The 19,968-nt window shown below is 48.7% G+C and overlaps 1 protein-coding gene across 3 annotated transcripts in view; it reads right to left on the bottom strand.

The window, feature by feature from the left end:
- The window catches only part of TWIST2 (twist family bHLH transcription factor 2), a 36,959-nt gene extending 25,691 nt beyond the window's left edge, over window positions 1-11,268 (bottom strand). For all 3 annotated transcript variants that reach the window (XM_054830182.1, XM_054830184.1, XM_054830183.1), the window contains exon 1: window positions 10,426-11,268. In XM_054830182.1, coding sequence (XP_054686157.1) covers window positions 10,463-10,945 — 483 coding nt within the window. In that variant the 5' untranslated portion in view covers window positions 10,946-11,268 and the 3' untranslated portion in view covers window positions 10,426-10,462. The remainder of the gene's footprint in view (window positions 1-10,425) is intronic.
- Between the last annotated feature and the right edge of the window lie 8,700 nt (window positions 11,269-19,968).

Genomic DNA, 19,968 nt, shown 5'->3' with positions numbered 1-19,968 from the left:
TGCGATGTGGCAGCTATGGTAACTCCTTTTGGCGTTCAGCACAGCCCTTGCTGATCGCACAACTTGCTAGTGAAGAAGGTACAGCTGTCCAGGCCTTGGCAGGGTTCCCCACCCTCTGCTTGCTGCCAAATGCTGTTTTTCTTTTTTTAAAAAAAATTTTTTTTTAGTTTCCTAAGAAAATGAAAATGGGAGGAAGAGCCTCGTCTGCCTCGCAGCCCCATCTGATGTCTCTTGGACCTGTGGGGATAAAACTCCATCCCTACGTGGTGCTGGGATGTTGGCAGTCGGGGCAGGGGGTGGAGACCCCAAATTCAGGAGGGCTCCTGTCCTACTGTGGGATGCTGGGGCTGAGGGGGACCAGGGTTGAAGGCTGGGGTGCCAGCAGTGCCTGTGAGGGGCTGGGGCCATGCTCAGGGCTGCTTTCCCTTCCCTGCTGAAGGGAAGGTGCATGTCGCACCAACAACTTTCCTGAGTCGCTTCACTGAGCGTGCCACGGCTGCGGAGCTGCAGGTGCCTCGCCAGCCACGTTTGCACCCACAAAGCACAAAACACCCGTGGCCCAAACAGTCCCAGCCACCAAATCCCCTGCAAAGCTTTAGGCATCAACTCCTGGCCTGCGCTCTCCTGAAGAGGTCCAAGAAGCTTTCCTCTCCTCCTCTTCCCCCTTTGCACCCCCATGGCAGCGTTGGCCCTTGCCAACCCAGGAGCTTGCCCCAAGACTGCTGCGTGGTTGCTACAGCTCATCCTCACTGCAGGGTCCCACCAGCCCCAAGGGACAAATCGGTGGTGCCAAAATCACCTTTGCACGGGGAGGGTGCAGTTTGGAGGATGTCTTTAAGATGGGCTTATACTGGGGATGCTTGGTGTAGGGTGCCGCAGCTCGTGCGGATGAGCCGCATGTTTGCGTGCAACGGGGAAGCTTGCGTGGAATTGCTCCCCTGGGGTTCTCAAAGCTTCTCTGTCAAGGCTGGATCTGCTGGCGTGGCACAGCAGGAATGACCGAAAAGCCCCTCGTTTTGAAATATTTTGGCCGCGTGTGCAATTTTAAGGATGTGCCTGAAATAAAGAGCTGAAAGGCAGGCTAATCAGTGCAGTGGATGAGTAATTTGAGGGGGGAGAGCCCATGGATTTCCTATCTAGAAAGAGGGGTTTTTTTATTTTATAATAATGCAAATGTTGCTGGAGCTGTGTGAGAACTTGTGCAGTAGCATTTAAATAAAAGATTAAGAAAAAGCAGCACTAGGGAACAAAATATATCGCAACCGATTTGCACAGCTGGTGAAGTTGTGGCATTAGAAAACTGCGCTGAACAGTCTATAAAGAGGAGCTTTATTTTCTGTAGGAGCAGTGATGAGTGGGCAGATCTAATAAATGTACTGAGGACTTGTACACGTACCTGCCCGGCATTGTGGCGTGCATGAAAACCTTCCTAATCACAGCAGAAAATTGGTCGGTAATGATGTATACAGGAACAATAAACCGGTACCAAAAAAACAAAACACATTTGAAGACTGTTGCTTTTAAAGCCAGGCATTTTTCTCTCTTATTCTGACATAATTCACAGCTAAGAAATAGCTACAGTTTTCAAAGCTATGTCTGTTTCCCTTAGGCTCCTTGACCACTTTAAAATACTTACTTTTTGCCACCCATGGAGAGTGAAAGTATTGCCTGGTTTACAAAATAACAGTGCTTATGAGTAAAAATTTTCAGATTAACTCGGTCCTATTGAAAAATCAGTGTGTTCTGAGCTCCCAGTTCACTGCTGGAAATGCTAGCCCATATCCCTGGGCACAGGGAATTGGCCAGGGGGTACCTATAATTATATTTTTGGGGTGACAGGGTATTTTTGTGGTGTTCACCACCACTAATTTCCTTGGCATGAACACATAAAACAGTGGTGAGTTACCCCTTCGTGCGCGTTGTTATCGTAAGAAATATTGGTTGCTGGGTTTTACACTTTCCAAGGGGATCGCTGGAAAGGAATGCCCTAATCTCCCTTCATCCTGAGGCACAAACTGAGACTCAAGAGGTTCAAACCTGGCTGCTCTGAGCTGCTTCCGCACCAAAACCCCAGTGCGATTTCATCCCATCGTGATGGGGAGGGTGCTGAGAAAGCAGATGCTCAGCCGCATTCCAGCTCCCCTCCAACAAGGACATTTTGGACCCGTATGGTATAAAGGAGAGATTGTTTACTGCTGGTAATAATGGGAATCTATTAAACAAATCTCGTGGCAAAGGGTGAAAAACCTCTTGCAAAATAGCTGGTGGTTGAGCGCGTAAAACCCCACTGAGCTGGAGGACGGCTCTGAGCGTGGAGACTGCAGGGTCGTGCCCGAAGCATCGCGTTTGTGATTACAGGCAGCGAAAAGGACTTGATATTAGAAATTTCCTGAGCTCCTCAGGGAAAAATAACCTGGCCTGCTTTTATCACATAGTTTTATGTGTGGTGCCTTAAGTTTCCACAGTGGTGGTTTCCTGGTGCTCCCAAAAATGCTGTTTTAGCTGAAAATTCATGTCTGGTTCCCTGTGGATGCTCTTGTGCGGGCTCAGTCCCTGCCACCCACCCCATGCCGTGGCACTTGCTGATGCCTGGGGTGCTGCAGCACGCCGGGCAAGCTTGTCTCTGTTTGGGGAAAGTAAGACTTAAAAGCTCACAAGAATTGAGAAGAGGTTCCGATGGGATGCAGTTTGGTGTGTGCGTGGCATGGAGGTGGTGCTGGGCATCCTGGTGGGAAGCACGTAAGAGATTGGCGCTCAGTTTTGACCCACCGAAAAGCTATTTTCCCCATCCTGACTCCTTTGATTAATGGTTTGATCATGTCCCAGATGCTTTTCTCGGTGCCTCTCTGTTCACACAGTGATGCTGGTATGAGGGTGTATCTCTCCCATCCAACAATGTGCTCCTGGGGGGGATGACACCCAGTGCTCGGGGTGGGTGGCATTGCCGAGCACCTACGGATGCTGGGGCTTCTCCCGGGCCGCGTGTGCAAAGTCAGCCTCCAGCATTGCTTTTCCCCGGGATCTTTGCTCTGCAGGCTCCCATTTAGGTCTTCAGCTTTTTTCTATATGCGCTATATATATGCATTGTCCTTGGCAGCAGCTCACAGCCGGCACGGAGGGATGGGGCTGCTTGGATGTCGGAAGGAAAGCGGTGAAATGCAGAGGATGAGCAAAGAAACAGTGTTGCTCATGTTCTGCATTTCACTGCTTTCCTTCCAACATTGAAATGCCATTTCATTGCTTCCCTGTCCTGAGCACATTTAGGGCGACCACGCTTCCCACCGCATCCGTGGGGTGATGGCACTTGAGTATCGGGGTGCCACAGCGCTCCCTGCGTGTGCTTTGCGCAGAGGGATTAAAGTCCTTTCTTGTTCTTAACTAAAGATAAACCACCCTGTTACCAATGACAAATCCTTTGCCTTATTCCTCAGGCTACCCTTGGTTTTTGGTTTGAGTTTTGTTAGGGGGGGGGGGGGAAAAATCCCTGTGATTTTCTGAGCTTCCCCTCCTAGCCAGGAATTTCTTCATATAAGCTATATTACACAGCGAGATTTCATCACGGCGTGTGTGAAACATGCCTTAAGGGTCGGTCTTAAATGCGTGTTCTTTGTGGCTCTGTGAGATCCCTCTGGCAGATTAATTTTATTAATTTTATTAAGGAGCTTGGTTTCAGGGACGCTGGATGCGAATGCATTGGGGAATCCCCTGGCCGTGCAAAAATGCCACTTTCTGTACAAAAACCTCTCCCTGGTTCCATCTCACCCTCTCTTGAATTTTCCAAGTGGGATCAGCTGATTATTTTTTTAACAGGATCCTCAGTACAGCCGTGATCCCACCCCCATCTCTCCAAGCTGAGCAGTTAGGTTTATTTACATTTAAGCACAAACATATGATTTTTAAAGGAGGCCCAAACAGCTTAAACTGAAGGCATAATCACATAAATTACTGCGCGAGGATTTTTGGTGGCTAAATTAATCCAATACCTAGTTCCTACACTTTAAAGCGTGCATTTGGCGGGTCTCGTATCTCTTAAGTAAATGGTAAAGCTTCTTCTTGGGGGTGGCAGTTAACAAGGCAAAATGATCTTATTAGGAGTTCAATTAAAGCTAGTACAGGCTTACTGGACCTCTTCCAGTAAATATATATCAAGCTGAACCAGTAGACATCTGTCTCTTCTCCCCACTCCCTCCCTTTCTGTTTTCCAAGCTGTTAAAAGATGGAGAGGGGAAGGATGGAGGAAGAGGAAGGACTGTAGGTCATTTCCAGCTCACCGTACAGCGCAGGGCACGGGGGTTATTTTTCTTTTTGATGTCTGGTAACTTGTGCAAGCTGTGCGAGACTGGCTCTGCCTAACTCCTGTCCCTTGCTGAAATGTAGAAGTAAAAAAAAAAAATCTCAAATCCCATGAAGGCTCCCAAACGCAGCCCCTGGGAGGAGGGATGGGGGATGCCCCTTCCCGGGGAGACCCCAGCCCAGGGGAGGTGCAGGCAGGACAAAGCCTGTGCACCGACAAACGCCTGCCAGCTGCTGGTTTGGTGCTGCATTTCCTGGGTTTGCTTTGGAGGATTAGATCAAAATGTTGGGTTTTTTTTCCAGGGGTCTAATGGCACTTTGAAACTCTCTGTTAGCAAGAGCGCTTAACAGTTGTTGTTGCTTATTTGACATTTGTACAGGAGGGGTGCTAGGAGCCTCCCTGTTGCATTTGCACCCTCCTCCAGCAAGGTGCTCACATCCTGATGCTGCTTCCCATGATGTGACAGCTCATTTTCAGGGGAGAAAGGCTGATTTTTTTATTCCCTCCCCGCCATTGCCTAAGGGAAAACCCTCCTTTACTGTTAAACACCGAAAGCCTCAGACTAAGGGTGACAGATCATGGCAAAAAAAAATCAAAAGGAGTCCTCTATTTTACCAGGCAACCCCCGCAAAGTTGAAAGCCCTGCTGTGAAGCAGGTGGAGAAGCACATCCCGAAGAGCCAGCAGAGCCCTGATCCCCTCCACGTGCATCCATCCGCATCCACGCAGAGAAAATAGAAGTGCCGGGGAGGTTGAGCAGAGCCTAACAAAGAGCCCAGGGGAGGGGATGCTTGCTGGAGAAGAGCCTCTCTGCTGCTGAACTGGGTCCCCTTGCCGGGAGAGGGACGAGGACATTGCAGAAGCTGGTCCTGACAGCGTGGTTGCTGGATGGACCGGCTGCAGTCAGATGGGTCTGGCGTGGAAGTGGTTAAAGGGACGGGTATGAGGGTAAGGGCTGCCTTGCTCTGATTTATTGGCTGGCTGGGTTAATTTGCTATTTGTGTATGATTAGTTGTTGCTGAGTGGTCATCTTCTACAACTACAAATCTAATTAAATGCTGGGGTGCCTGGAGTTTGGTTGGGTTTTTTTTTCTGGCAAATATTTCTACTGTTTTAATTCTTGAGAACTAATCATTAATTAGCACGAGGCTGCTGGTATCCAGCTGGAGGTCGTCTTGTTTTTCCTCACTTCCAAATTTGCTGGAGAAGTAAATCATAAGTGATGGTGTATAACGCTCTCCAAGCCACTTAGAGCAACCCACTGAGATGTCTGATGGGATCGTCAGCTTGCAAGGAGCAGCAAGGTTGCTCGGAGCCAGCTGAGGATCTGGCCCAGCACATTTTTCATAGCACAGCGCTTCGTTTTAATCAGCTTTTTTTCCCCCGCCTTATCTTCTGCAAAGCCTGGAGAAGGCAGGGGGGTGAAGAAAAAAAAAAAGCTCCCCGAAATGCGTGCTTTCTCGGACCAGCAGCGGTAATTCCCTGATTGCATGTCGTGCTCGGGGTCGTGATGGCGTTCCCTTACGTATTCATGGCCTCATCAAGCTATTCCTACGGCTCTGCAGTGAGGCATAAATCATAGAGATCTCGGGCCTGGGGATTTCAAAGTCGTGTGGAACCACATGGAAATGATTCTCAGAGCTACAGCTATAAAAATATAATTATATTGCTAAGGGGAAAGAGTGACAAGAAGTGTCTCCAAAAGATTTCGGCAGTGGTTACAGGGTCTCTCCTGGCTCTGTAAGAGGCTGCTGTGTTCTCCAAGGCTAATTTATCACTGCTACCTGTAACTGTATGAAATGTGCCTCAAAAAACACTGAAAGAAGGGAGGTCGCAAAGGAGCGGCACTGCAATCTTCCCCTTTGTTCTAACGAGGATGCTTCGTATGCTCTTAAAATTAGAGCTGTTCCGCACAGATGACTGGTGTGAGGATGACTAGTTTGGAGACAAATCAGGTCTACTTAGCCAAAATGTATGCCTTGACTGCTCCCTTAATGATCCCTCCATGCACATCTCTCCTGATAGGACTTTCACCGCAGCCCTGGCTAATTAAGTAATAACAGGCTTTTGTTGCCCTTCTAAGTGGTCCTTGGGTTTTGATCCAATGTTTTCCCTCTACCCTGTGTGTCCCTAACTCTTTATGATCGGTAATTAGTTTATATGCATCTAGCCCATGGCAGACTTGTCTTTTGCACGTCTCCTTCTCCGGAGCTTTTTCCTTACACCCTTTCTTTCAAAGGTCTCTGAGCCCAAGCATTTTCTGGCTGACTGCAATGTATTTGGTGCTCGCTGTGTAACAGATTTATTCTTTCCCGAGAAGAGACACGAACGTAAACAGAAGATCCAAAATGCATTTTGCTGGGCTTTTAAATGCACCGAGATGAAAACCCCCTGCTACAAGCCTATTAATGTAAATACCAAACTTTACAATCCTTCCTGTCAAGGAAACTTATTTACATTTTTCTGAGGATGCGTATAAAAAAATAGGGCTTTTGGGACAAAAAGGGCTTAGTTCCAGTGTCACAACACCCCCAGTTAACTGTACTGCTCTTATAAACTATAGAATTAGGTTGTTCCCAGGGCCAGCAGAGATAACATCTGTTTGCTTCTTGCAGGACAAAATGAAATAGGATGCTAGCGTTTCATACTAGAAACGGCCCTGAAGGAGCGATGTCAGAGGGCTGAGGATCGCGCACACACACACACGTTGCATGCGGCTTCCCCAGCACAAAAAAGATAGATGGGAAAGGTGTTTTAGTGCCAGCCCCGGGGAGGCAAAGGGCTTGTCGCTGAGCCCTGTTTGGTGAGTGGGGAGAAGGGGATGCAGACAGACTGGTCTTACTGGTGCGGGGTTTACGGCTGTGTCATCCTTTACACTTTGCTGATGCTCCTGGCCGTCCCGGTTGGACGGGATTTTTCCTGCTAAACGGAATGACTGGAAAGGCATTTTCTTTCCTCCTGAATGTTTTTGTGGTTTTAGAGCATCTTGAACATTTTGAAGGAACAAGAGAAAGGTGGCGGCGAGGGAAGGGGCACAGGTGCTGGTGCTGAGGAGAGGGAGATTTGGGGGAGGAAGGCTCAGCTTAGCGCATGCAATAGGATGTTTCAGCAGACTAACTGCAGTGCAAAGCTGCGCCTGCTTCTCTGGAAACTACTGGAGTAAGTTGTCCATAATTACACGGAGCAGAACAGGAAAAGCTCTCGTGGCCAGAGGAGTGAGCAGCAGTGACCTGCTGGTGTTGGCAGGAGCCAGGTGGCATTTTACCAGTTCCCAAGGCTCTGATTTTCTAATCAAAAAGCTCCCCTGATTTATTTTTTTTTTTTGCAGCCAAAGGGAAACAACCGTTCCTCCAAGGAGAAAACCCTTCCTTGCCTAGCTCTCCCCAAAAAACCCAGGGAAAAGGGAGGATGGCGGCAGCAATCCAGCCTGAGCGGGGCTCACCCTCCATGCTCACCCACTGTCTGCAGCGCTTGCTACTCCCTAGGAAAAGCAGGGCCTGATCCCAAATTCAGATAGCTATTTCTTAGGAGTTTTTCTTTCCCACCAAGCCTGCACAGGCTGCTCCCTTATTATGCATAAAAACTCCTCTGGCTGGGACAGACTCATGCAGAAGTCCATGTTGTGCCACCCACCTAAATTTGCCTATTTTAGAGGGTTTCTCGAGGATCTTGTCATATTTTTTTTTGCTAGCAGACGTAATTTTTGTCACCATAAACGATAGAATTTGACACCGCACCACACCAGGCCATTTGTCAACAACGTTTTCAACAGTTCAACCGCACGCGTGTGCGATGCACGCACAGGCACAGAAAGGAGAAGCAAGGGGGGGAGGGGGGCGTGAGTGGAGGGGAAAATCCGGGGGCTCAAGGAAAGGCAGCCTTCCTCTGCAAGGCATGCAAACGTGGAGGAAAGAGCCACTTCTACCCGCCGGGTTGGAAGTCGGGTTATGATAAAGGCGCCGAATACCGATTCACTGCGAAACAAACCGAAAACGCGTCGGGGTTTGGCTCTACGTCACGGTTTTTCGCGCAGCCTGCTCTCTCGCTCGTGATTTCTTTTGGGTAGGATCAATCTGAGCGTCTACGCATAAAATCTGCCCCATTGGAGTGATGTGAATAATAATTGAAGCGAGGGTGATTTTTAAATATGGTTTAAATAAAGGCAGGTTTTGCTGCTAAAGTACTGTGTGATAGAGAGGAATGGCTTGCGTATTAGATAACAGTTAAAAACATCGTTGGCTAATGGCAGCACATCATTTGGGAAACAACAGAATAAATGCATTGTTCCATCCCAGTACTTTACTATTCAGCCAATCTAAACCGCTGAAGAAATATGTGTTCGGGACATTTTACATCTGCTTTTGACAAGAAGCCTGGGTTTTTGCGTGTGGGGTTTTTTTTTTAGTCTATTTGCTACACTTTTTTAGACAGATTAGCATGGGAAAAGGCACTTTGTTTTATAAACGGAGGGTTTATCCTTATAAAAAAACGACTCAACTCTGCCTTTTTGCAGAAATTAGGGCACAGCATGCAAAAAATAGTAACACCAGCAATAGCCACGACAGCAGCATTACCTATTCAAACCAAACTAAACAACAGGCAGCTTGTGCAATGGGTAGAGTAAGCAAATTTTGAACAGCCTAACATTTTGGGGGCTCCCCAGAAGGGCGCGTGGAAACCCAAATTGCAGCACCAAAATGCAAACCATTTCAGGGCGCCAGTAAAACATTTCCTTGATGTGGTTGATAAAATGGTTTTAAGTTTGCATTTCACACCCCCAGTAAGCCCTGACGGAACACTTTTTTGCTTTTTCAAACAAAGTACTGTAGTTGCATCAAGATTATTTTTTTTTTTAAATGAGCCATTTATTGCTGCTAAAACAAAGATGGATTTGCCTCTTTAAATAAGCCTGGCCAATGGGCTGGGATAAACTTTCTTTTCGTCTTTAAGGAGCCGATTCTCTGCGTGATAAAATTATTTCATTTTACATCACGCACGACGTTACGAGGAGGTGGGGGGGGGAAGCACATTTCCCCTTCGAGCGTTTGCTGGGCGAAATGGGTTCGCGGGCTCTGCTTTATGTACTGAGCCCCCGAGAGCGACCGGCCGTATGCAAACTCTGGCTGACACAATGCAGAGCTGCTCTGCTTAATTAGCTTGAGATGAAGGTGTTATTAAAGGCCTTTTTTTTTTTCTTTCCTCCCCCCTTTACTGTTTATTCCTCCCTCCCCGAATATTACAAAGGCAGCATAAGAGGAAGTAGTTTTCTGCTGATGGAAAACGATGAGGAAGGGTTTAGCGCTGAGAGTAAATAAGAAACTAAGTCCCAGCCTAGAAAAGTCTAACACCAGCCTTCGCTTTATTGGCACTTTGGGGAAGGGAAACTGAACAAATACGAAAATTTGGCAAAGTTTCTTCTAACTTTGTTCGCTTTTTATTGCGCGAGGGGGAAGGGGCGCAGCCCGGGGTTGCAGCCGACATCTGCTGCTCGTTTCTTTTAAGAGAAATGCAACCTGGGGCGAACTCATCGCTGGACCCCTGGGTGTCCCCGTCCGTCCCCCCCACCACCCCAGCTGGGAGAGGATGCAGGAGAGCTGCTGGCTGGGCACCGGCATTTTGGGGTGCCTGTGGAGCGGGGCGGCAGCTGTTTTGGATCCCTACGTCAGCCTGTTTTACTGATTGATCGCCTTCTCCTCCCTGAAAACGTTTCCCCAAAGCGGCACTTTCTGGCAAATCTCACGCAGCGATGGTTTGCCCCCTGGCCTTCATCAGCCACTTCTCAATGTGGGTCCCCTCTCGGCTCCCCCATCCCTGCAGAGCAGAAATGCACTGATTTTTTTTTTTTTAAAAATGGGGCATTTCAGATTTTTGTCTGCCTGGAAGTTTCGTCTTTTGAATTTTCATGGCACAGGGGAGCGGGAGGGGACCAGACACATCTGTGCTGCCTGTCTCACCGCTGGGTTGCTAGCCCCAAACCCCTTGCCCAGCAGCATCCCCGCACACCACCAAGCTGCGCCGCCTCTCCCAGGGCAGGACCGAGCCCCGCAGCCGAGCCGGGTCAGCACGGGGAGCCCCATCCCGCGGCCAGACGCATGCAGAGCATCATACGGGAGAAGAGAAATCGGTACCTACCCCTTCGGCAGCTGGGCTCGCCTGGCCCAGGCGGTGGCTAGTGGGACGCAGACATGGACCACGCTCCCTCCATCCTCCATACGGAGAAGGCATAACTCAGCCTCTCGTGAGCCACGTAACTGCAGCTCGTCATCTTACTGTCCATCTCGTCGCTCTGTAGCACCTGGTAGAGGAAGTCTATATACCGCGCTGCCAGCTTGAGGGTCTGGATTTTACTGAGTTTGTCAGAGGGCAAAGTGGGGATGATTTTCCTCAAGGCAGCAAAAGCTTCGTTGAGCGATTGAGTCCTCTGCCTCTCCCTGACGTTGGCCAGGATCCTCTGGCTCTGTAGTTCTTCATAAGATTGGGAGCTGGGACTGGACTTTTTCCCCCTCTTCCCTGGGTTGGGGCTGCCATCTTCGCTGGACTTCTTACTGTATCTTCTCTTCCTGCCAAATCTCTTTGGCTGCCTTTCCAGCTCCTCTTCACTGGTCCCCAAGCTATCCACAGGGGAAACAGGAGAACTGGAGCTTTCTTCCATGCTTTCTGCAAGAAGGGGAGGGGAAGAGACTTTCCCCCCCTCCTTATGTTATGTGAGTGTGTGTGTGTCTTAAATGTGCTTTAAATTCCTGAGACAGATCCTTTGGAAAAACAGGAGGGCTGCTTTTTTCTTTTTTTTTTTTTTTTTTTTTGCTGACCAAACGTTTTCCAGGTTGCTTGAAGGGCTCTTATTTCAAGGACTGGGGTTGTGCAAAAAAAAAAAAAAAAAATTTTTAAAAAAAAAAATTGAGGTCTTGGAGAGAGGAAGTTATTCTAACTTTTTGGAAACTTTAGCTGAGCTCAGTTGCTAAATAGTTGTCAGAAGCGAGGGAGGTGCGGGGCTCCCTTCTGATTGGCCGCCCAGGTCAGTGGGAGGAAAGCTTTTCCCCTGCTAAACTTTCACAGTTTTATGTTACACTTAACTAAAATCTTGGGAATGCACCTCGGATAAAAGATAGCTGGTTACCACCCCTCCTGCCATCGCTTCCCCCACCTCTGTAGATGCTGAGTTTGCATCTGGGGAAGGGATCTCTGCAGGGTAACCCCCCCACATATGCACAGCCAGGGTTTTTGGGGTGCTGATGCTTGCAAGCTGCCCCCCAGCCCGTGCTGCCCAGGGGACGGCTCCCAGCTCCCTGGCCAGGCTGCAGCGGTATCTTGCCCGAATCAGGGTGCAGGGTGTGCGAGCCCTTGCATGCCCAAGAAGACACCCCGTTTTGCTCTTGCCCCCACTGGGGTTGCTGCCCTCCTGGTCCTGGGGGGTCCTGCAAACCCCCCTCGTGGCACCCTGCTCCCCAAACCCCTGTGGAGATGGGGTGGGGACCTGCCCCCCTGTCCCACGGGGGTGACAGAAGTCCTCTGGGGCATGCTGAGCTGCAGGACAGGTGGAGGTTTGGGGACAACTAGGAGAAGCCCCTTCAAGCCCCCTACTTATGGGGGGCATGGAAAGAGCCCCCCCAGACTAACCCAGTGGAGCCCAAAATATGGGTCATCTGGAAAACAGCTAATAGTTTGTAGAAAACCCCACGGAGGGGCGACGCTGGCCACGCAGCCCATCTGCCTGCCGCTTTTCTCCTTGCTTCCACACACACACACACCCCCCACCTCCGTTAAGTACTAAATAATACTTTTTGGGGAAGCAAGAGCCGAGGTAGGTAGGAGGACGTGTTTTCCTGTGGTCTATCCTGCCGCTGAAATCGTGGTATCCCAGGGCATAAAAATCATGGTAGCGGCTCCGGGGTTTCTGATGTATCAAACAGAAGACAAGGGATCTTTTTTCCTCTCCATCACACCAGGGAAAATGTGGGAAAACTCTGCTTGCTTCCGTGGAGCTAAGGCAGAGCAAAAATCAGATTTGGACCTCTGATTTCAGTTACAGCCCAAATTGCAGGAACAGACGCATTCCTGAGCAGCAAAGATCATGTTTTCGATACAGAGCAGGAAAATAAAATAAAACAATAATAATAAAAATAAATAAGACGAAAGAAACTCATAAAAAATGTAGATGTTGTTTCAGAAGAATTAATTTGGAGTAGATTTCTTTGCAAAGTTTTCCAGTAGGTATCAACACTCATTAATGGAAAAAATAATGTCTGGTTTGATTGGAAAGTGTTCCTTGGTAGGAGAAGGAATTTTGGCTTGCCTGGGGCTGACTCCACTACTGGTAGGTAATGTTTATAGTGGAAAGACTTCCCCAGGCAGCCCCTGGGGACAGCCTGTGTTTGCTTTCAAAAGGAAAGGTTTTCAGGTGCAGCACAGAAGTCGGAAAGCGAGGCAGTTCTGCAAATAGATTTTTAATCCAATTTAAGACCCCGGCGAGTCGGACGGGGCGGGTGCCTCTGCCACTCACACCCCAAAGCCAGGTTTCCAGAAGGGCTCGGGGCTGGCAGATGGGGCCAAGGGTTGGCGACTGCTCTGCATCTGCGACCTGGAGGTCCGTGAGTACAGGGGTTGGGATGGTGTCTGCCAGCCCCGCGGACCCAAAGGCAGATGCCGCCCCTGGCTGATGTAGGGTGTGCAATGTTTGTGCTGGGGAAACCCCAGTAACAGCCCCTTGCTTGTCCCGTAAGCGAAATAAACTGCTGTTGATAGCGGTGTCGATGTGAAACCGCGCCTCGGAGGGCAAAATGCGCCTTGTAAGGGGTATTCGGTTTGCACTCGAGTTATTTAGAAGTCTCCTCTTAGTGCTTGGGATCATTTCCAAACATTAAGAGAAGCCGTCACCGAAGACCAGAGGGGTACCTCCGCTTTCCAGCTGCAAAGAGCACGCTTTTCCCAGCAAGCAGGTTCCATACTGAATGCACCGCGTTGCTGGTGGTGAGCTGCCGTGGATTTCAGGGATGAGTGGGGCATGGGAAGGCAGCTGGGCTGTGGGGCTGCGTGCCCAGTGGGGACTGCCCGAAGGTGCTATAGGTGCCTGCAAAAGGCTGTTGGGGGTGAAGCAGGGCTGCGCTTTGGGCTGTGTTTGAGAGCACCAGGAGCAAGGGGAGCAGACCCGAGCTTGCCAGAGTGAGCAGAGCTGCTCCTTGCTGCCTCTCTTCTTCCCCCCCACCCTGCTGACATGCACGCTAATACTTATTCTGCACCTTCCTTTTGCCCTGCCGTGACCACCGAAGGCAGGACTTGATTTCCCAGGGAGCGAGGTCTTTCCAAGGGTGGGGGACAGAGAGGTTTTGGGGGCGGACTGTGTGGGTGCATCTCAAAATGCTGAATTCTCAGCTGGCACATGCTTTTTGCCTTTGTGATACCCAAGGGACCCGTCCCATACAAGTGTGGCAGGAGACGTGCAGCTCCTGGGCATCATGCTGGCGTGTTGGTCCAGGAGCCACTGCTGCTCCTGGCACTCTTGGCCATGCCTCTCCGGGCTGCCATGGCAGAGCAGCCCCTTGCTCCTCCGCACACCACAGCTATATGGAACAAATAAATGAACAGCCCCAGCCCGCTGCTTGGCTTCTTCCAACAAGCCCAAAGGAGCGTTTCCACGGCAAGCGAGGCAGGATTTCTCCCTAAGGGGGCTGTTGCTGTGCGTAACCTCTAAATGTGCAAAGCTTTTTAGTATCAGGCAGGCTTCATTAGGGGAAATTTATGGTGGAACTCGGCTGTGTCATAATTATAAAGGCTATGAGCCCGGCTCCAATGAGCATCGCTCCAGAGCTGCTGTGTATGTGTGTACTCTTTACGGCCGCCGAGTCCCCTGGCAGTACTTAGTGCCAGAGCTAAGTCCGGTGTTGACAATACTGCAAATATCTTCCCTCGGAGCAGACCAAAGGCACGGTCTACGTGTGCGCAGACCTGGGTGAAATGTGAGCTGACTGTCCTGAAGGAAGAGGGAGTTTGAGAGATTTGTGGGGGAGCCACGTGGTACGAAGGTACCGCTGGCGAAGGAGGATGGGGTGGATGCATCCTTTCTGCTGCCACAGCAGGGTGGAAAAGAGGTTATGAAATAAAAACTACGATATAGACAATAGCTTTGGTGAAAGTTTAATGCCCTGTTTAAATGTGGCGTCGACTATGATGCTGCTGCTATTGCACTGCCATTATCTGGCTCCTAAAATTTCTAATTTAGAGGAAAACGATGAGCACAGACTGAGCTTTGGGGGCAGTGCTTGTTGTCCGTAGGAAGCGTGTGGTCCAGGGCTTGGCCAGCAAATGCAGAGGAGAGCGTTTGGCTTTCTGCCCCTGCCACCCTTCCCTCTGCCTGCAGTCGGAAGCGGGAAGGGCTGGGTGCCCTGGCAGTAAGGGTGACAGCATTTCAACATGCTCAGGCTGCTCTTCTAGCCCCTCTCTGCTGGGGGAGCTGCCAGGAATGCAAATTTTCAGAGCAAATGGAAAGAAGAAAGATGCTGTTATGCTTACTGCTGTCCTCTTCCTCACTATGTACAGCTATAGCGAAAAGCATCATCTGTCCTACCAGTAACTATCCTGTTGCAAATTGCATCCAGCATTGAATGGCATTTACTATAGCTAGGTCTAATTAAGCTGATTTTTTTTTTCCCTTGCCTTTGGTGTGATTTAAGGGATAATTCCTTAGAGCTCATGCAGCAGCCACCAAACATCATGTTTCTCCTTGCACTTCTGCTTTCTGGGCTTTGTTCTCTTATTCCTCGCCTTGCGCCGCAGCAGCGTCCAGCCACGGTGGGCGGATGCTTCCCAAAGCATTCACCCTGCAGTGACAAGTTTATAATTAAAAGCAAAGTAGCAGCGAGCGAGCAGGGCAGATAAGAGGCGGGAGGTACGGTGAGTGAGGCTTTAGGGATAAGGCGGTTGGAGCGGAGCACGGTTTCAAAGTAATTGGATACGCTAACGTCGGAGTTTTGCGCAGGAATGTACATCTGTTTCTGAACTGTTACCAGCTGATGCACCCGCTCTTCCTTTCTGCTGCCTCAGTTATGAACCCTCAGAGCAGCAGACACGAGCGAAGGAGAGCCTGACCCCGGGGACACTGAGTCCTATGGCTTGTTAATCCTGCCAACAAATGCAGGCAAGGGCAAGGCGTGCTTTTGATTTGCAAAGGCGTTGCTGGGGCCACTGGGTGTACCGATGTCGGTCTCATGGGGAGCAAGGTAGCATCTTCTCCCTGTGCATGGGTTGATGGCTCCATCTGGCTTCCTCAGCTTTGTGCTTGAGGCAGTTGGAAATACATAAAATCACAGAATCTTAAGGTTGGAACAGACCTCTAAGATCATCAAGTCCAACCACCATGTCTACTAAACCATGTCCCAGAGTGCCACGTCTACGTGTTTTTTGAACACCTCCAGAGGTGGTGACTCCTCCACCTCTCTGGGCAGCCTGTTCCAATGCGTGACCACTCTTTCAGTGACGAAATTTCTCCTAATGTCCAACCTAAACCTCCTCTGATGCAACTTGAGATCATTTCCTCTTGTCCTTTTGCTAGTTACTTGGGAGAAGAGCACCTGGCTACAACCTCCTTTGAGGTAGCTGTAGAGAGCGATCAGGTCTCCCTTGGGAGAGGACCTTTTTAGGGATGACTTTACAGGAGAATGACAGAAAACAGAGAAGGGAAGGAAGGGCTTAAAGATTTTTCCCAGTGGAGATCTTTCTCCTGAGAAACTCCTGCAGGCCCTTTGTCCATCTGCTTTATGAAGCTGGCAGCTTCATCCGAGCTTTGACCAAGCAACGTGTGAATTGCAAGGGACATCTTTCCAGAGCTCGCTTTATTTGCTGTGTATATTGCCAGGAGAAACTGTCTACAGTGTAATAAATGCGCAAATCGTAATCAGTCTTCAAAAAATACTATGGTGAGTTGGATTGTTAAAATGCACTGTAATTCACAGCTTTTCTAAACGAGGCCCAGATTTGGCAAAGCACTGGAGCATGCCTTGGAGAAGAGAGGTGCATTGGAGTCCTGCTGACTTCTGTGGGGCATAGGCAGGTGTTTAAAGTTGCATATGTGCTAAATACAGGTCTGAATTTCTGATCTGAACCCTCCCTGAAATAAGATATTTTCATTGGCTTTGACAGGTTTTGGATCAGGGTCTCAAGCATTAAGTTTTTGGAGGACCAGTTCACATCTCCTGGTCATCCAAGCTCCATTGGAAGTAGGACAATGATAATGTAGACCAGACACAGTTCTGCCTCGAATGCTGGGTGCAGTGTTTCAGGTCTGATTGCTAGTAAGATTAGAAATCCGCATAATTTCTCATGTCAGTAGTATTGGGAAGATAGCGTGTCTCCTGCTATAGGAAGAAACCCAAAAGCAGTGGCTTTGCAATTGTGGATTCTATTCTTAATGATAGTGCAAAACAAAAAGCAGAACTGGCATTTGGGGGAGTAAAAAGTAATGGCTATCATGATTCTAAAAATAACATTTCTATTTTAGATCGTTTACCCGAGGCCACCACTAATTGCAGGTCGGAGCAGAATGTCTCCCTGGGAATCTGTGGGGAAGACAGATTTTTTTTCCTCTTTTTGAAGGTGAAATATCAATTGTGGCTGCAGCAGTAGTAACTGTAGCTTAAAAACTGGGCTAGGGAAAATTAAAATATTGTTTCATGAACTGGAAAATCAAAGCACGTGAAATATTTTGTTCTCCTTGCCTTTCCCCCTGCCCCAACTCCAGCCTCATTAAAATGGGAAGGAAGGGCTTCCTACCAACATCAAGGAGAATCCAAAACCAGGCTGGGTGTTCCAACAACATTCGGGCACTGCTGGGAAGGGTTGGGCTTCTGTTCATTTTTCTTGGACTGCAACACCCACTTCAAGGCAGGTAGATTCAGAGCAACATCAAGTTTGGCATCTGGTTTTGAGCATTGCTTGACAGCTGCTCCATCTCCGGAAGATGGACTGCTTCCACTGAGGAACCAGAGCTTGCTCCTGAGATGAACCCTTGGTTGACTTTAGCAGTGCAAGTGCAGACTGGTCTGGGAAGGGTTTGGCCAGGCTGACACTAGTGTAAGGAGATGGAGCTCATCTCCCTGTCCAGGCCATGGAGAGAGGGACTGTCCTTTCTGGGTCCCCATGGTGGATCCTCTCCCTGTGGGTTACAAAACAGGTCCACAGAAGTTGGTGGCCTCGGGTCAGTGCTTTGCTGTCATCTTTAATCTCTGAAGCCCCAGAAACAGCGTAAGGAAGGCACTGATCCCACAAAGCAGATTTAAGGCTTGTAACTCGCTTAGCCACCTTCCACAGCCCCCTCCGAAGGGGTCAGCAGGATCCCGAGGTGAAAACCATTCCTGCTGGGCGCAGGTTGCCTTTACAAACACCGTGCTCCTTTCGCTATCTCCTGTTTCGGATCCAGCTGCTGACTGTAGTGGTGTTTTCTTGAGCACAGTACTCTGTGGTGCAATGACTCTTTTTACGTGTCTTGAAGCCCATAGTTATTCTGAATTCACATGTCTTGAAGCCCACTGTGAAAAAGTTCAAAGTACTGTTGCCTGTATTTCTGCCTTTCAGTAATTTTGAGGATTAACCAGGACCCAAGAGAGTTAATTCAGCCTTCTAGTTAACTACGTTGGGAGGTGAAAAGATAGCAAGAAGCTACTGGAAAGCAAAGCCCTGGGCAATTATACTGCTATTGAAATAAATGTTTTTCCCTGTAGGTCCACATAAGGATCTTTCTCAAAGCATGTTACAAATCAGCTTTCCCAATCTACCCTCAAATTAAACCCCTTTGAAGGCTATGTCAGGGGGACACGTGGTACTGGTGACACGTCTCCTTGTTGCTGGCCAGAGAAATGCCTCCTAACTGTACAGACACCACCTCAAAAATTGCATGATGTGCGCAAGGGCAGATCCAGAAGCAGCTTTGTTTGCCTGGGTGTTATCACTCAGCAGATATGCATGTAGGAGGAGGGACTCATTGCCCTGAACGTTAGCCAACTACGTTTTAACTGTTGAGGCTACCTCTGCAATTTAATCACCGAGGTACAGCATCTTGCAGTTCAGATGTTGGGTAGAGTGGAAGCCAAAATGATTAAATTGGACGCAGAGAGCTGTAAGATAGATCTGTCCAGAGAAGGCAAACCCCTCCTAGGAGCTGGATATGCATCTGCTGGTGGCCCCATTACAGCCCCAGGAACAGATGTGCTGGAGTCCATGGCGGTCTTTTGAATTGTCAGAATTTGGAAAAATCACAATTTTGAATGCCAGGGCAAAACAAGGGGAAACTTGTTAAGTTTCCTGAAGTGAGAAAACCTGAATTTTCAAGAGGAAGAGGATGGGGTCAGTTAAAATAAACCATTTGTACTGTCTGTGGCCAGGTCTGAACTTTACCTTGGCTTTGGCTAACAGCTGAGCTACTCATAGTTTGCAAATCCTGGAGCTTTCCTTTACTCAGATAAAAACAGGCTCCTCTTTTCTCATCCTACAGCTCTATAATTCTTCAATCACTTGTTCCAGGGGTTAAGCCATAGTTGAGGCTATGTATCATGTTGTATGTGTCTTCTGGTTGAGAGACTGGACAGCTAATTAGCAGCACTTGTTGATGGGCTGGATGGGTCACTGCTGAGTGACAGGTCATTCATCATGGTTCCCAGCAGTGGAAAGTCCTGCCTTTGAAGTGCTCCTGCTCCCCATCACCCTGGTAGTGGGATCCTACAGATGGGACCTGGGTTTCCTGCACCAGAAAGAATGAGCTCTACTGCTTGGGTCATTGTCACCGTTGGGCCAACTCAAGCAATTGGACTAACCTCTCCTAATATTCATATACTTAAAACAGAGTGCTACATCTTCTGCCTCAAAGGCTACAGAGCTAGTTATGAGCCAAATTACAGCTGTTCTCCCGTACCTTGATGGAAAAAACAAATGCCTATTATATCTTTTCCTTTCCTGGAAACGCTGCTCAAAAATCATAGCCGTTCTTCCTTTCTTCTCCAACTTTTTTAACCACATTTTAACTTTTTATTAAGTTCATTTCCAACAGTGCTTCTCTGTGCTTTCTCAGTGTCTTTAGACATCACTGGTGTTCCCACAGCAGCAGGACAAAATATGACATCCCAGTCCCCAGCCTGCTTCTTGCTTTTTGTTTGAAGAATATGGTGTAGCCTCAGGAGAACTGTGGCTCACACTTTGTGAAGGTTGATGGTGCTGTTTAATGTCATCAGTGGTTTGGTGTCTTAGCAGGAGGGTGGGACCTGGTGAGCATCCCATGGATATCAACCAAGAAGTAAAATGAGCTGGTTTTAGGTCCTTTGTGTCTTGCTTTGATGTATTTAAATGGCCTAGAAGAGGGAAGGGGTATCACCTTGGAGAATCCCCTGAGTGACTGGTGAACTTCTCACCAAGCAGATAAAGAAAAACCTGACAGAATTAGTTATTGAGGGGGAAAATGTTTGTTTTCTAAATACAACAAAGCTTTGTGAAACATGCCAACGTTCCTAGGAAAATATGATTTATTTTGGAAAATCAGGCACCCTGACTGCTTTACCTCCAAATGTTGTAGTTTAGGTTTATTTGTGTGTCCGGGTACTTTAGCTGCCTGCTGCCCCAGCTTTGGACATCCCCTATAGACCATGGCAGCCGAGCAGGAGCTCGTTTGCCATGTCCCAGTTTGCCTGGCCACAAATG

The sequence above is a fragment of the Grus americana genome, chromosome 6 (assembly GCF_028858705.1).
Source record: "Grus americana isolate bGruAme1 chromosome 6, bGruAme1.mat, whole genome shotgun sequence".
Lineage (NCBI taxonomy): Eukaryota > Metazoa > Chordata > Aves > Gruiformes > Gruidae > Grus > Grus americana.
This window is presented reverse-complemented; position numbering and strand designations above follow the sequence as displayed.